Raw genomic sequence first — 14,374 nt, forward strand, 5'->3', positions numbered from 1 at the left:
GGCGGGCTGGGGAGCGGCTCGCCGCCGTTATGGAGCGGTTCGTGGAGGGGAACCGGGCGGTTCTGCAGGTAGCGGGGGGGCGCGGGGGGTCTGGGGTCCATGGGGACTGGGTGCCCAGGGAATGGGGGTGCGGGGGGTCTGGGGTCCATGGGGACTGGGTGCCCAGGGAATGGGGGCGCGGGGGGTCTGGGGTCCATGGGGACTGGGTGCTCAGGGAATGGGGGTGCAGGGGGGTCTGGGGTCCATGGGGACTGGGTGCTCAGGGAATGGGGGTGCAGGGGGGTCTGGGGTCCATGGGGACTGGGTGCCCAGGGAATGGGGGTGCAGGGGGTCTGGGGTCCATGGGGACTGGGTGCCCAGGGAATGGGGGTGCGGGGGGTCTGGGGTCCATGGGGACTGGGTGCCCAGGGAATGGGGGTGCGGGGGGTCTGGGGTCCATGGGGACTGGGTGCCCAGGGAATGGGGGTGCAGGGGGTCTGGGGTCCATGGGGACTGGGTGCCCAGGGAATGGGGGTGCGGGGGGTCTGGGGTCCATGGGGACTGGGTGCCCAGGGAATGGGGGTGCGGGGGGTCTGGGGTCCATGGGGACTGGGTGCCCAGGGAATGGGGGTGCGGGGGGTCTGGGGTCCATGGGGACTGGGTGCCCAGGGAATGGGGGTGCGGGGGGTCTGGGGTCCATGGGGACTGGGTGCCCAGGGAATGGGGGTGCAGGGGGTCTGGGGTCCATGGGGACTGGGTGCCCAGGGAATGGGGGTGCGGGGGGTCTGGGGTCCATGGGGACTGGGTGCCCAGGGAATGGGGGTGCAGGGGGTCTGGGGTCCATGGGGACTGGGTGCCCAGGGAATGGGGGTGCAGGGGGTCTGGGGTCCATGGGGACTGGGTGCCCAGGGAATGGGGGTGCAGGGGGGCTTGGGGTGCGGGGGAAAATGGGGTGCCCGGGGGAAATGGGGTGCCCTGGGACTGGGGTCCATGGGGACTGGGTGCTCAGGGGCTTGGGGTGCCCAGGAAAGCAGGGGGGAGCTGGGCACCCCTGGGAGCAGGGTGCAGGGGGAAATGGGGTGCAGGGGGCTTGGAGTGCGGGGGGGAGCAGGGTGCATGGGTTACTGGGGTGCAGGGGGCTTGGGGTGCAGGGGGACTGGGTGCTCAGGAGAGCTGGGTGCAGGAGGAAATGGGGTGCCTGGGGGAAATGGGGTGCCCGGGGACTGGGGTGCAGGGGGGAGCAGGGTGCATGGGTTACTGGGGTGCAGGGGGACTGGGTGCTCAGGAAAAAAGGGTGCAGGGGGGAGCAGAGTGCATGGGGGGAGCAGGGTGCCCAGGGCTTGGGGTGCATGGGGGGCTTGGGGTGCAGGGGGACTGGGTGCCCAGGAGAGCAGGGTGCAGGGGGAAATGGGGTGCCTGGGGGAAATGGGGTGCCCAGGGACTGGGGTCCATGGGGACTGGGTGCTCAGGAAAGGAGGGTGCAGGGGGTCTGGGGTGCATGGGGACTGGGTGCCCAGGGAATTGGGGTGCAGGGGACTTGGGGTGCCCAGGAAAGCAGGGTGCAGGGGGGAGCTGGGGACGCAGGGGAGCAGGGTGCAGGGAGACTGGGGTGCAGGGGGACTGGGTGCCCAGGGGAGCAGGGGGAAATGGGGTGCAGGGTGCCCAGGGGAGCGGGGTGCCCCCGTCTCCCCAGGAGAGAGGGGCTGGTCGCGTGCTGCCCCGCGCCAGCCCGGGCTGGGGTGGCACAGCCGCACCGGGGACGCCCCGAGCCAGTGCCGCGGCCGGGGGCTCCCCAGCACCCCCCACCCCACCCCGCGGCCTCGCCTGGTCTCGCCGCACGTGGGCGCGGGTCCCCGGCCCGCTGCGGGGGTGATGCGGCGGGCGGCTCCCGGCTGTTTACTTCCTCAGCTTATACCGAATAAATGAGCGAATCTGGGTTACGGCATGAAATAATTGTCACCGAAAAAGGGCTGGAGACAGGGCGGCTCCCTGGAGCGTGGCAGGACGGGCGCCAGCAGCCGGGGACGGGGGATTGGCGGGGTGACGTGGGCGACACTTATTTTTCTTGCTGCTGCAGGCGAGAATAAAAGGGGTGAAGGTCGCGTTTGGGGGGCAGCCAGCCCCAAACTCGCTGCCTCTGGAAAAAACACTTTGGTCTGGGGTTAAAATACTGAAGGCTGCCAGGGCTGCGACGGCGTCCCCCGGGGCGGGAAGGTCCCCGGCCCCGCTGCCGCGGTCGCTGCCGGCCGAGCTGGGTTCTCCCGTTCTCCCAGGGCCCCGATGCGCCCGCTTCCGCGCACGTGCCCCAAAAACGTGAGGCTTCCGTGCCAGAAGCGGATCCTGGCCAGGGCACTGGGCCCGGCGGCGCTTCGGGGACGCCAGGAGCCCGTCCGCTGCTGGCGGCAGCTGGGAGATGGGTGCCGGCCGCTGGCATCTGTGGGTGGCACCCGCGACGAGTGGCTCTGGGGACACTGGCACATCCCCTCGAGGGTGACGAAGGGGAAGGGACCGGCCCGGGGGGCTTTGGAGGATGGGGACGCGTTGCTGCCGCGCCTGACGCCTCCCGCCCCGGCAGGAGCACGTCCGGCACCACCAGGAGATCCACGTGGTGATGGGCAACGAGGCCTGTGACCTGGACTCCACCGTCTCGGCCCTGGCCCTGGCTTATTTCCTGGCGAAGGTGAGGCTTGCCCGCTGGCTCGGGGACAAATGGGGGCTTGGGGGACGCCTCACCGGCTGTCACCCCCCCGCCGCAGACCTCCCCGGCTCCCAGAGCCGCCTTCATCCCGGTGCTGAACATCCCTCGTGCCGACTTCGCCCTCCGGACGGAGACGACCTTCCTGCTGCGGGAGCAGGGCATCCCCGCCGCCGCCCTCATCTTTCGGGACGAGATCGACCTGGGGGGGCTGCACCGCGCCGGGCTGCTCTCCCTGACGCTGGTTGATCACCACGTCCTGCCTGGGTGAGCCGCAGCGGGGGCGTGGGGACAACCGGGGCCACCCACCCGAAGCCTCGCTGTTTCCTTGCTTGGTTTTGGCCCGGGGTGGGTAAAACCTTTCCCTTTCCCTTTCCGGGGTGTTTTTAGGGTAGGAGGAGAGGAGCAAAGGGGGTTTCCAGGCTCTGCTGGGGGTGGCGCATGGCGGCTGCGCCCAGGGCCGTGCCGGGGGTCTCACCCTCCCCGTCTCACCCACCAGCGCCGACGCAGCCCTGGAAGAGGCCGTGGTGGAGGTCCTGGATCACCGGCCGTTGGAGCGGGACCGAGCTCCCGGCTGCCAGGTGACAGCAGAGCCGGTGGGCTCCTGCGCCACGCTGGTGACGGAACGGATCGCCCAGGGTCCCCCGGGCGTGCTGGACAGAGCCACGGCCGCGCTGCTGCACGGTGAGGATGGCGGCGCTCGCTGAGCCCCGCCCGAGGGGGACGGTGACGACCGATGGCCCCCGGTTGTCCCCCGCAGGCACCATCCTCCTGGACTGCGTCAACCTGAGCCCGGCGGCCGGCAAGGTGACGCCCAGGGACGTGGCGTGCGTCTCCCTGCTCGAGGCGAGGTTCCCCGAGCTGCCGGCCCGCGACGCCGTCTTTGAAGCCCTGCAAGCGGCCAAGTTTGACGTCTCAGGTCCGTGTGCCGGGGCGGTGGCGTCCGGGGTCTGGCTGGGAGCGGGTCCCGGGACAGACCCCTCTCCTTGGGGACGAGGACGCGTCCCCGGGGCTCACGCTCGGCCCCTCTCGTCTCCCAGGGCTGACAACGGAGCAGATGCTGCGGAAGGACCTCAAAGTCCTCTCCGGCGATGGGCTGCTCCTCGCCATCAGCGCCATCTACGTGGACCTGGAGGTGAGGCTGGGCGGCGGGGAAACCGAGGCAGGGGTGGCACGATGGGGACAGCGGGGTGACGCCGGCGTCTCCTCCCCTTCAGACCTTCCTGCGCCGGCCCGGCTTGCTGCAGGACCTGGATGCTTTCTGCCAAGCTCGGGGCTACACAGGGCTGGTGGCCATGATGATCTCTTTTAACGAGCGCAACGAGCCCTCCCGGCAGCTCGCGGTCTACAGCCGGCGCGAGACGCTCCGGAGCGCGGTGAGTGGGGGGGCCGGGCACCCCAAACCCTTGGCACGTGGGTCTGGGGCAGCTCTCGGCTGCGGCGCTCGGGTTTGCCCCGAAAGCCCCTGAGTTTGGGGGTGCTGGGGGGTGCCAGCCACCGCGCTCCCGCCCTTGCAGGTGTGCCAGGCGCTGGAGGAGGCGACGGCGCCGTCCCTGCACCTCCAGTCCCTCCCAAGCCCCTGGTCCTGCGTGGGCGCCTACGCCCAGGGCAACGCTTTGGCATCGCGGAAGAAGGTGCTGCCCATCCTGCGGGCAGCCCTGGGGGGGCCGGGCGCTGCCGGGGGGCCGGAGGAGGAGGTGGTCCCGCCGCCCACCCCGATGAACAGCCTGGTGGAGGAATGCCCGCTGGCACAGGCCGTGCCCCCCCTCTGCCCCCAGGATGTCCTGGAGCGGGTCAGCCGCATCGCCGCCGGGCAGCCCCCTGGCTCCCCAAAATAAGAGCGGGTGCCCGGCGGCTTTTGGGGTCCGTACGAGGAGGTGGGGTCCCCCCGGACAGGTCCTAGGGGGGTGCCCGGGCGCGGAGGGGTTGCAGCTGCCTTCGTCAGAGCTCGGCTCCCCGCCGGTGATGGGTCCTCGGTGCAGTTTGCCCCCCGACAGGCTCCCACCCCCCCAACAGCGCTGCTGGGGTTTGGTCCCCCCAGGGTGGGTTTTGGGGGGCCCCGCGGGCAGCGGGGCTGGGGCAGCGCTCGCACCCACTTAATGAAGGTACTGGCGGGGGGTTAATGCGTTCTTGCCCCTCTCCCTCCTGCGGGGGGGTCGCGGGGGGCCGGACGCGCAGCCAGCCCGGGACTGTCACCCCCGCATGCCGAGGATTAAATTTCCCTTTTCTTCCACTTTTGGCTCTCGACTTTTCTTCCGCGACAGATCTGTGCTGCCCTGCTCACCCCGGGGGTGCCCCGGGGGCGAACCCCCTCTTTTCCTGGGGTGCAGCCCCCCTGCCAATGCCCCCGGCTCAGAGGAGCGTTTCGGGGGCCCGTAGCGTGGGGGGGGGCTCGGTGCGGCCAAACCCCCAAATCCGGCCCAGCTGGGAGGAAACCGGTTGTGCCGCGACAAGCCGTGGCCTCTGCCGGCTGCGAATGCGGCCAAACCAGTTTGGATGAGCCACCAGTGCCACCACCGGAGCCCTTCACCAGTGGGGAGCCACAGGGCGCGAGAGGCTCCCCGGAGAGGTGAGCGGCCCCGGCCCCGGGAGGCTCTGAGGCCTCGTAGAGGGTTGAGCGGGGCTGCGATGGGGGTCCCCGGGGAGCACCCGAGCCGTCTCCCTGCAGCCGGGTGCTCCCGTTTGCACCCACTTTCGGTTTGGAACTGGGGCGGGAAAGGTGGGAAACGGGGGCGGTTTGGTGCGGAGCTGCTGGGGGACGCGAGAGCCCCGGGGGGGCTGGTCCCCGAGCTGCGGCTGGCGCCTCTCTCTGCAGGTGACAAGGATGGCCGCGGGGACGGCCACCGGCGACGGCCTGGACCTGTGCGAGGAGTGGCAGGACGAGGACTTCCCCGGGTAGGGGGGCGACGGGAGCGGTACCCCCAAACCCAGCCCCTGGAGTCCCGCTGACCCCCGGCCCTGTCCCCGCCAGGCCCCTGCCGGAGGGGGGGCCGGGGGCCGGGGGCGCCCCACGGCGCATGCGGAGGCGGCTGCCGGCGCTGGAGCGGACCGAGAGCGCCGAGCGCTCGCCCGACGCCAGCATCGACCTCGACCTGGACGCGCTGGAGACGCCCTCGGGCAGCGACGGCTTCGAGTGGGAGGGTGAGACCCGGCCGGGGTGGGGGCGCGGGGGACCCCCGGGTGTCCCCCCCCGGTGCCGCGCTAACCGGCTGCCCGCAGAGGAGCTGCCCCACGCCTGGGGCTTCGCCGAGGGGGCCGGCAGCCGGCGGGCGCCTGACGCCGAGGACGAGCGGCCGGAGGAGAGCGTGGATCTGAGCGCGGTGCAGCCCTACAGCCGGGTCCTCTCCCACGGGGGTAACGCGGGGACGGGCGCCCGGGGTGGGACTCCTGGGTCCCCTCCCTGAGCCCGCTGGGTCGGGGGGGGCGATGGGCGCTGGCTGTGCCACCCTCCGCTCCAGGGTACCACGGCGAGGGCTTCGGCGCCATCCTGCTCTTCGCTGCCTGCCACCTCCCGGACAGCAGCATCCCCCGCTACGGCTACGTGATGGAGAACCTGCTCAGGTGGGGACCGCGGGGCGGGCACCCCGTGCCTCAGTTTCCCCAAGCTGACGGGCCGTGCCGCCCCTCCAGGTACATCGTGGGCACCCTGGAGAGGACGGTGGCCGACCGCTACGTCCTGGTGTGCCTGAGCGGGGCGGCGGCGCGGGGGCAGATCCCCTCCTTCGGCTGGATGAAACGGTGCTACCGGGCTATGGATCGGCGGTGAGCGGGCGAGGGCTGCCGGTGAGCGTGCCGGGGGGTGGCAGCGAGCGTGCCGGGCTGGCGCTGAGCCCTGGAGCATCCCGGTCCTTCCCAGGCTCCGGAAGAGCCTCCAGGCTGTGATCATCGTCCACCCCACCTGGTACATCAAGGCACTCGTGACGCTCTCCCGGCCCTTTCTCAGGTAGGGCTGCTCGCACCCGCGCGTGCGAGGCCTCGCACGGGGACGTTCGCCTCCTCCCCAGGGCTTCCCGTGCCGACGCCTGGTGAAGCAGCCCCCTCGCACAAGGGCGTAACGAGCCGGGGGGCTCGGGTCCCCCCGCCATCTCCCGCAGCCCCACCTTCAGCGGCAAGGTCCGGTTCGCCGCCAGCCTGCGGGAGCTCTCCCGGCTCGTCCCCGTGGAGCCGGCGCGCGTCCCCGAGCCCGTCCGGCGGTGAGTCCCCAACGCGGGGCCGAGGGCGGGGGGAGCTCGTGGGGTGCCGGCCACGGATGCTTTTCTCTCCCCACAGGCTGGAGCCCAGCTGGGACGGCAGCCGGGACGTGACGCGGTGACTGGGACACACAAGGACGAGCGGTGGCGTCAGGGGCTCTCGGCGGGCCCAAAGCGGTGCCCGAGCACCCACGGGTGAATAAAGGACGCGGATGGGAGCATGGTGCCCAGCGTGTGTGGGGGGCCTCGGCTTTTCCTGGCAAATTTGGCAGCCCCGGTAGCAGAGGAGGGAGGCGAGGAGCCCCGGGCAGCTCGCAGACGCGCTCCTCGGGCCAGCACAAGGGTTTTATTTCAAGGGTGCGTTGTTTTTCCCAGGGGAGGGAAAAAAATCAAGCGTTGGCGCTTGGTTACCAACACCGAGCGTGCCGCAGGGCTGGAAAAGCCCAGCTCCGCACAGGAGCATCCCGGCGCGGCATGGAGAATGGCAAAGGGCAAAGCCTCTGCTGCCCGGCCGTGATGCCCGGCACGTGCTGTTTAATATTTAATCCCGGCGCTATTTAAACTATATACACCCGCGCCTGAATTCGGGAGCCCGAGTCCCTCCTCGGGTCGGGCCCCGTCCTGCCTTGGCCGGTGCCGGTGAAACCCCGGTGGCGATCCCGGGCAGAGGCGACCCCACCACGGTCCTGCCTCCGAAGCGGCGGAGGCTGCCTAGTTGGTTTTTGTGAGCTTTAAAAAAAATAGATCCTAAAAAAGGAAGGAAGGTGGCGGTTTGCTGGCGGTGGAAATGCTGGCTGGAGGCACCGTGGGCTTGTTGATGGTGTCGGCGCTGAGCCGCTGCCGGCCAGACACCGAAGCCTTGGGGTTTAATCCCGGTTTTGCACCGAAGCGTCAGGGTTTAATCCTGGTTTTGCTCTTCTACGCCTTTCCGGGAGGGCACCAAATCGGCCTCGGCATCAGGACCGGCCTTGCCGCGATTCCCTGGGGAAACCGTGGCACCGCGGCCCGGTGCCGAGAGGGGCCCATGGGAGACGCCAGCGTGGAAAAAGGGAAAACGGGGAGGATTTGGCACATCGTGGCTGCGCCCAGCAGCTCCTGGTGCGCTTTGGGAGGGTGGCTGCGTCCTTTCGGCTGAAATCCCAGTCCAGCACGAGGTGGGGGCTGCCGTCTCCGCTCCCTCCTGGTGTCACCGAACCGACGCCTCCTGGAAGGAGGGATTTGCCGGGGGGGGGATGACCAAAAGCCACCAGGAGCCGGGCGAGGATCGCTCTGCATAAATTACCGCGGGGTTAAAGCACTCGAGGTCGGCTTCTCCTCCAGTCGGGGGATCGGGCAATTCAAGTTTGGGCTGAAAAAGCCAGGAATCTGCAAAGTCCAAGAGAGGCCGGGTTATGGAACCGCGCAAGCGGTAGCTCGTCGGGGCATGTTAATTAGCGGCGGTGCCTCGAGGGGGACAGCGGGTGCTCGGCGCTGCCGCAGCCGCCCGCACGGCCGCGTACTCACACGCTACAAGACCCGGGAGCTGCTCCACTGTCGCTCCCGACTGCCCTTGGACCTCATCTCCTGGACAGCGCCGGTCTGCGGGGAGGGTGCGGAGATGTGTCACCACCACCGTGAGACCCGTCACCCAACCGTGCCATCCCGTCACCCAAGCGTAAGACCTGTCACCCAAACATAAGGCCGCTTCACCCCGCCCTGAGGCCTGTCACCCAACCACGAGACTCCACCACCCCCACATTGACACCCACCACCCAACCATGAGACCCACCACCCAACCTGAGACCCACCACCCAACCTGAGACCCACCACCCCAACCGTGACACCCACCACCCAGCCATGAGACTCATGACCCCAACATTGATACCCACCACCCAACCATGACACCCACCACCCAACCTGAGACCCACCACCCCAAAAGTGACACCCACCACCCAACCATGACACCCACCACCCAACCGTGAGACCCACCACCCCAAAAGTGACACCCACCACCCAACCATGACACCCACCACCCAACTGTGAGACCCACCACCCCAAAAGCGACACCCACCACCCAACCATGACACCCACCACCCAACTGTGAGACCCACCACCCCAAAAGCGACACCCACCACCCAACCATGACACCCACCACCCAACCGTGAGACCCACCACCCCAAAAGCGACACCCACCACCCAACCATGACACCCACCACCCAACCTGAGACCCACCACCCCAACCGCGTGCGTGGGTAGGGTACCATGGGCAGGCCTTCGCCCGCGGCCATGTCGCCAGAGCCGATGTGCGTCAGGTGGACGAAGTTCATGGGCTCCCCGATCATGGAGCGGTCGATCCGTCTCCTCCTCTTCTTCTGCAAGCGGACGAAGGCCGTCAGCCCCCGCCGAGCCCGCGGCTCCAGGACCCCAGACCCTCCCCAGACCGGCCCGGCTGAAGCTACTCACGGGCTGTGGCTTCTCTACGACGCAGCAGCCCAGCTTGTGCCAGAAGTCGCTCATATTCGCGGTGGCGTCCAGCTTCCCTCCCTGCCGGGCTGGCTGCTGGGGGTGCCGCGCCGGTGCCGAGACCCCCGCGGGGGGTCACTCCATGGGGATGGGGAGGGGGACGTGGTCGAGGGGGCCGAGCCGGTGGGGACGCGCCTGGGGGGAGGCAGAGGCGGGGAAGGGGTGCGTCACAGCTGGGAAGGGTTTGTCCCCGGGTGCAGGGACAGAGCAGATGATGGGGGGACGGGGACAGACGGACTGGGGGTGCTGGGGTGCAGGGTCAGCCCCACGTCCCATCCCGGGGCTGCCCCCCCGCTGCCCCCCAGGTGATGCATCAGGTTGGGGAAACTGAGGCACGGCACGGAGAGGAGCAGCTGGCTGCGGGTTTGAAGGCTGGGGGGGGTGATGCCTGCAGTCCTGACTCCCCAAATCAACCCTAAAGCCACTTTCCATCCACCAAACAGAGCCTGAGACCCCCAGGGGACCCCGGGCATCGCACAGAGACCCCCGAGGGACCCCGGGCATCGCACAGAGATCCCCAGGGGACCCCGGGCATCGCACAGAGACCCCCGAGGGACCCCGGGCATCACACAGAGACCCCCAGGGGACCCCGGGCATCGCACAGAGACCCCCGAGGGACCCCGGGCATCGCACAGAGACCCCCGAGGGACCCCGGGCATCGCACAGAGATCCCCAGGGGACCCCGGGCATCGCACAGAGATCCCCAGGGGACCCCGGGCATCGCACAGAGACCCCCGAGGGACCCCGGGCATCGCACAGAGACCCCCGAGGGACCCCGGGCATCACACAGAGACCCCCGAGGGACCCCGGGCATCGCACAGAGACCCCCCAGGGGACCCCGGGCATCGCACAGAGACCCCCGAGGGACCCCGGGCATCGCACAGAGATCCCCAGGGGACCCCGGGCATCACACAGAGACCCCCCAGGGGACCCTGGGCATCGCACAGAGACCCCCGAGGGACCCCGGGCATCGCACAGAGACCCCCAGGGGACCCCGGGCATCGCACAGCCACCCAGAAGAGCTGTCCCCACGGCCAGGGCAGGATCCGGCCCCGGCCCCCCCCGGTGCAGGACGCAGCTGAGGGATGCTGCGGCAGGATGGGGGGGAACGGAGGCGGCCACGGCAAATCCCAACTCCCTGAGCCAGGCGGCTATAAATATCCCGGCCTTTCCGAAAAGGGGCCGGAGGTTGAGCTCTTCCGCTCCAGCTCGAAAAGCAGACGAGGGAAAAATAAACAGGGGCTGCCCGGCCGGCGGGGCTCTACCCCAAACCCCCCCGGCCCCAGCTGGGGCAGCCAAGGGGGGTGTGGAAAGGGGGCTTCACCCCCAAAATGGGTGGTCCCCCCTCCGGCACAAGGAAAGGCAACATTCACTGCAAAAGCACCCGGCAGCGCGCACAAAACTCACCCACCCACGAAGGGCCGCGGCCTGAGCACAACCCTGTATCAGCCACCGGAGAGTCCCCACGCCGGCGTGGGGGGCAGCCAGCGGCTGCGCCAAGGCAAGGCCAAGTTGTGCCGGAGCTCGGCTGCGGCGGCAGATGGGTGCCGGACCCCACTGCGCCGGCAAACAGGAAAAGTCCCTTCCTCTGCCCCCGCGCTGGCGACGCCGGATGGGTCCAAAGTCCGCGGCAGCCGGCCGGCGCTTCCGGCCCGCGGCGGGGAGGAGCAGGGCCCGCGGCCGCTGGGTGCCGCGGCCGGCTGCTCCCCAAAACGGGGTGCCAACCCCCCGCCTTGGGCGCCCAGGGATGCTCCGACCCCGCGGGATGGCATCGCCTCGGCGCTGGCCCCGTTCGCAGCCTCGCCAGGGCCAGCGGGCAGGATGCGGCCCCAGGGTGACCCGGCGGCCGCGCAGCACCCGCAGCCCATCCCCTTGGCCTCAGGGTGCCCGGCCGTGCCCGCTCCCCTCCGCCGCCAGCCTGGCCCTGGGTGCCAGCAGGGAGACGAGGTGGGACCGAGGGAGGCCCCCAGCGCCCCCCATGCCCCTCATCCTGGCCTCCGGGCCCTGGCCCCCCCGTGAGCGCAGCTGCTGAGAACGGGCAGGTTGTGACACGTCCGGGGTGGCGTAAACCGGGGCCGTGCCCGTGCCGGACCCGCGCACGAGCACCCCCCCGGGCAAACTCGGCCTCTCCCCCGGGCTGCGGACAGACGGACGGACGGACGGAGGGAGCAGGGCGGGGGGGCTGCCTTTTCTTTCTAGCCCCATTTCCTTAGGAAGCGAGGCCGCCAGAGCCGGCCCCGGCCATAACGCCCCGGCTTGCTGCCGGATCCGGCAGTGCGGCGGAAAGGCCTTGGGGGGGGGGACCCCCCAAATTCGGCATCACAACCGGTCCCCGAGGCGCTGGAAGAGCTCCGTGGGGAGCCCCAGGAGTGGGCTCAGCCTCGTACGAGCCACCAGCGAATCCCCGTGTGACACCCCCCCCCCGCCCAGAGGGGTTCAAGCCACCGCGACCCCCTGGCTCGGACCCCTCCTTCCTCCCCCCAAAACCACCCCCCGGCACCCACCGGGCCTCACGTCCTCGTGCCCAGCGAAGGGTGATGGCCGGGGCCGGATCCGGCCGCTCTCCCAGCTCCGGGCGGCTGTCGGCGGCGGGTCCCGCAGGCCGCAGCTGCCCCAGTTCCGCCCCTCGTGGGGGTCTCACACGCCCCCCCTCACCGCTTGCCCACCCCTGCAACGAGTTGTGTCCGGTCTCAGCCCACCTGGGTGGAGGGGCCCGGCCCCGCGGTGGCCCCAGGGAGGGCGGCTTACGGCCCGGCCCGCGCCGGCACACACAAAATGACTTCCCTGTTGGGAAACCACCGCTCGGCAGCTCTGCGTCACCGGCGGAGAACCGGGGAGAGGAGCGAGGGCGTCTGGGGGGGCCGCTCCAGGCCGCCCAGAACTGGGGTCGCCCGCCCCAGGGGTGCCCACTGGGGTCCCCCCAGGCTCAGAAGGGAGGGTGGCGTGGGGGGACGGGCCGTGCTGGGTGAGAGCCTGGGACCCCCCCCGGCTGCGGGCCCAGGACCCCCGGGATGGGGCGGCAAAGTGGGAGGAGAACCCCCTTTGTGTGGGATGGTGACGGCTGCCACCCCGGGCGCACCGGGTGCCAGCAAGGGTGGGGGTCCCGTGGGGCTCGGCAGGGCTGGGGGTCCCAGAAGGGCCGGCGGCCCCGGGGGTCCTCGCAGGGCTGGGGGGTCCCGGTAGGGCTGGGGGGTCCCGGCAGGCCTGGGGGTCCCGGCTGCTCCGGGGGTCCCGAGGGTCCCGGCGGGGCTGGGGGTCCCGGCTGCTCCGGGGGTCCCGAGGGCCCCGGTGGGGCTGGGGGGTCCGGACAGGGCTGGGGGTCCCGGCAGGGCTCCCCGGTCCGACCAGGGGGCTGCAAGGGGGGTGCTCCCGCCGCCCCGCTCCCGGGGCCGGGGCCGCCCCCGGTGCCCTCCCCGCCTTCCCAGGGCGCTCCCGGGGGCCCCTCCGCGGGGTCGCACCCCCGGCGCTCCCCTCCCGGCCCCGCTCCCGGCGGCGGCCCCGTTACCTGCCCCGGCGCCGGGCGCGGGTCCCGCTGCGGTCCCGGTGCCGGTGCCCAGCGCGCAGCGGCCAGGCGTGGCCCGGCGGGAGCGGGACGCGGCGCTCCCCCGCCGCCCGGCTCGGCTCGGCCCGGCCCGGCCCGCAGCACAGCTCCCACCCTGGACGCCGCCGGCATTGCAGGGGCCGCGGCCCGGCGGGGGGCCGGGCTGGGGGGAGCGGGCGGGGCGGGGGGCCCTGGGGGCCCGGGGGGGCTGGGGTCCCGGTGGGGCCGGGGGGTCCCCGGGGTCCCAGAAGGGCTGGGAGGTCCTGGGGTCCCGGTGGGGCTGGGGGGTCCCGGTAGGAATGGGGGGGGTCCCGGTAGGAATGGGGGGTCCCCGGGGTCCCAGAAGGGCTGGGGGGTCCTGGGGTCCCGGTAGGGATGGGGGTCCCCACGGTCCCAGAAGGGCTGGGGGGGTGCTGGTAGGGCTGGGGGTGCTGGGGGTCCCGGTAGGGCTGGGGGGTCCCAGTAGGAATGGGGGGTCCCCAGGGTTCCAGAAGGGCTGGGGGGTCCCGGTAGGGCTGAGGGTCCTGGGGGTCCCGGCGGGGCTGGGGGGTCCCAGTAGGAATGGGGGGTCCCCGGGGTCCCAGAAGGGCTGGGGGGTGCCGGTAGGGCTGGGGGTCCTGGTGGGGCTGGGGGGTCTGGGCAGGGTTGGGGGAGTCCTGGCAGGGTTGGGGGGTCCCTGTAGGGGACCTGTAGGTGGTCCTGGGGATCCTGGTAAGGCTGGGGGGGGTCCCAGGAGGGCCTGGGGCTAAGCAGTGCTTGGGGGTCCCCGCGGGGCCTGGGATCCTGATGGGGCTGGGGGTAACAGGGCTGGGGGTCCAGGGACTCAGCCATGCCTGGGGGCTTGGCAGGCGTCTCTGGCGGGGCTGGGGGTCCCCAGCTGGGGGGTCCAGGGGCCCCGCATGGCTGGGGTTTCTGGGAGCCCCGGGGGGTCCCCAGGGGTCCTGGTAGGGCTGGGGGTGCCCAGGAAGACTGGGGGTCCCCACCAGGGCTCAGTTATGCTCCCATTTGCTCCCGAGCCGTATTCCCGCTTTTTCCATGGATGTGCCAGAGCCCTCGGGGGACCGAAGCGCCAAAAGGGTGGAAATCCCCGGACCATGCCGCAGCCGGCGTCGAGCAGCGTTGCACCACTTCCAGTTCAGGGCCCTTCCGCTTGCACAACATCTGCCTTGGTGCTGCCACCCGCCGTGGTCCCACTGCCGCCACCCGCCATGGTCCTGCCACCACCTCCACCGCCGCCGCCACCCGCCATGGTCCTGCCACCACCTCCACCGCCGCCGCCACCCGCCATGGTCCTGCCATCGCCGCCACCGCCCGCCATGGTCCCGCCGCCGCCACCCGCCATGGTCCTGCCACCACCACCGGCGAAATCCCGCCGCTCCAGCCACCGGCCAAGCTGGACCGGGACCTCCAGGGCGTCCCCTCCTGCACGACCCCAACCCGCCCGGAGGGATGCACGCAGGGGACACC

General features: G+C 71.1%; 2 protein-coding genes and 1 pseudogene across 5 annotated transcripts; 2 read left to right on the top strand and 1 right to left on the bottom strand.

The window, feature by feature from the left end:
* The first annotated feature begins 8 nt into the window (after positions 1-8).
* LOC309604370 (exopolyphosphatase PRUNE1-like) lies at positions 9-4,907 on the top strand. Its single transcript, XM_082339317.1, has 8 exons — positions 9-68; positions 2,555-2,659; positions 2,736-2,941; positions 3,174-3,358; positions 3,435-3,593; positions 3,715-3,809; positions 3,892-4,050; positions 4,192-4,907. Exons 1-8 carry the CDS (start codon positions 30-32, stop codon positions 4,510-4,512), a joined length of 1,269 nt encoding a protein of 422 aa, XP_082195443.1. The 5' UTR covers positions 9-29; the 3' UTR covers positions 4,513-4,907.
* LOC309604369 (bcl-2/adenovirus E1B 19 kDa-interacting protein 2-like protein) lies at positions 4,797-7,214 on the top strand (annotated as a pseudogene). Its single transcript has 9 exons — positions 4,797-5,243; positions 5,490-5,569; positions 5,646-5,815; positions 5,894-6,028; positions 6,133-6,235; positions 6,305-6,436; positions 6,531-6,617; positions 6,769-6,867; positions 6,944-7,214. The product of its transcript is annotated as a bcl-2/adenovirus E1B 19 kDa-interacting protein 2-like protein (transcript).
* A 148-nt stretch (positions 7,215-7,362) lies between these two features.
* Positions 7,363-12,999, bottom strand: LOC309604371 (CDC42 small effector protein 1). 3 transcript variants are annotated; one of them, XR_014230881.1, is made up of 5 exons: positions 12,872-12,999; positions 9,307-9,501; positions 9,105-9,215; positions 8,368-8,525; positions 7,363-8,229 (listed from the first exon to the last, which is right to left on the bottom strand). XR_014230881.1 is itself a non-coding variant. In XM_082339318.1 (5 exons), the coding sequence occupies exons 2-4, from the start codon at positions 9,358-9,360 to the stop codon at positions 8,371-8,373; spliced, it is 237 nt and encodes a 78-aa protein (XP_082195444.1). In that variant the 5' UTR covers positions 9,361-9,501; positions 11,871-12,705; the 3' UTR covers positions 7,363-8,229; positions 8,368-8,370. The 3 variants fall into 3 exon arrangements, 1 of the variants encoding a protein (XP_082195444.1); XR_014230882.1 differs by lacking the exon at positions 12,872-12,999 and adding an exon at positions 11,871-12,761; XM_082339318.1 differs by lacking the exon at positions 12,872-12,999 and adding an exon at positions 11,871-12,705 and having other exon boundaries at positions 8,368-8,442.
* Between the last annotated feature and the right edge of the window lie 1,375 nt (positions 13,000-14,374).

This window comes from Platalea leucorodia, assembly GCF_965183815.1.
Source record: "Platalea leucorodia genome assembly, contig: HAP1_HAP1_SCAFFOLD_710, whole genome shotgun sequence".
NCBI lineage: Eukaryota > Metazoa > Chordata > Aves > Pelecaniformes > Threskiornithidae > Platalea > Platalea leucorodia.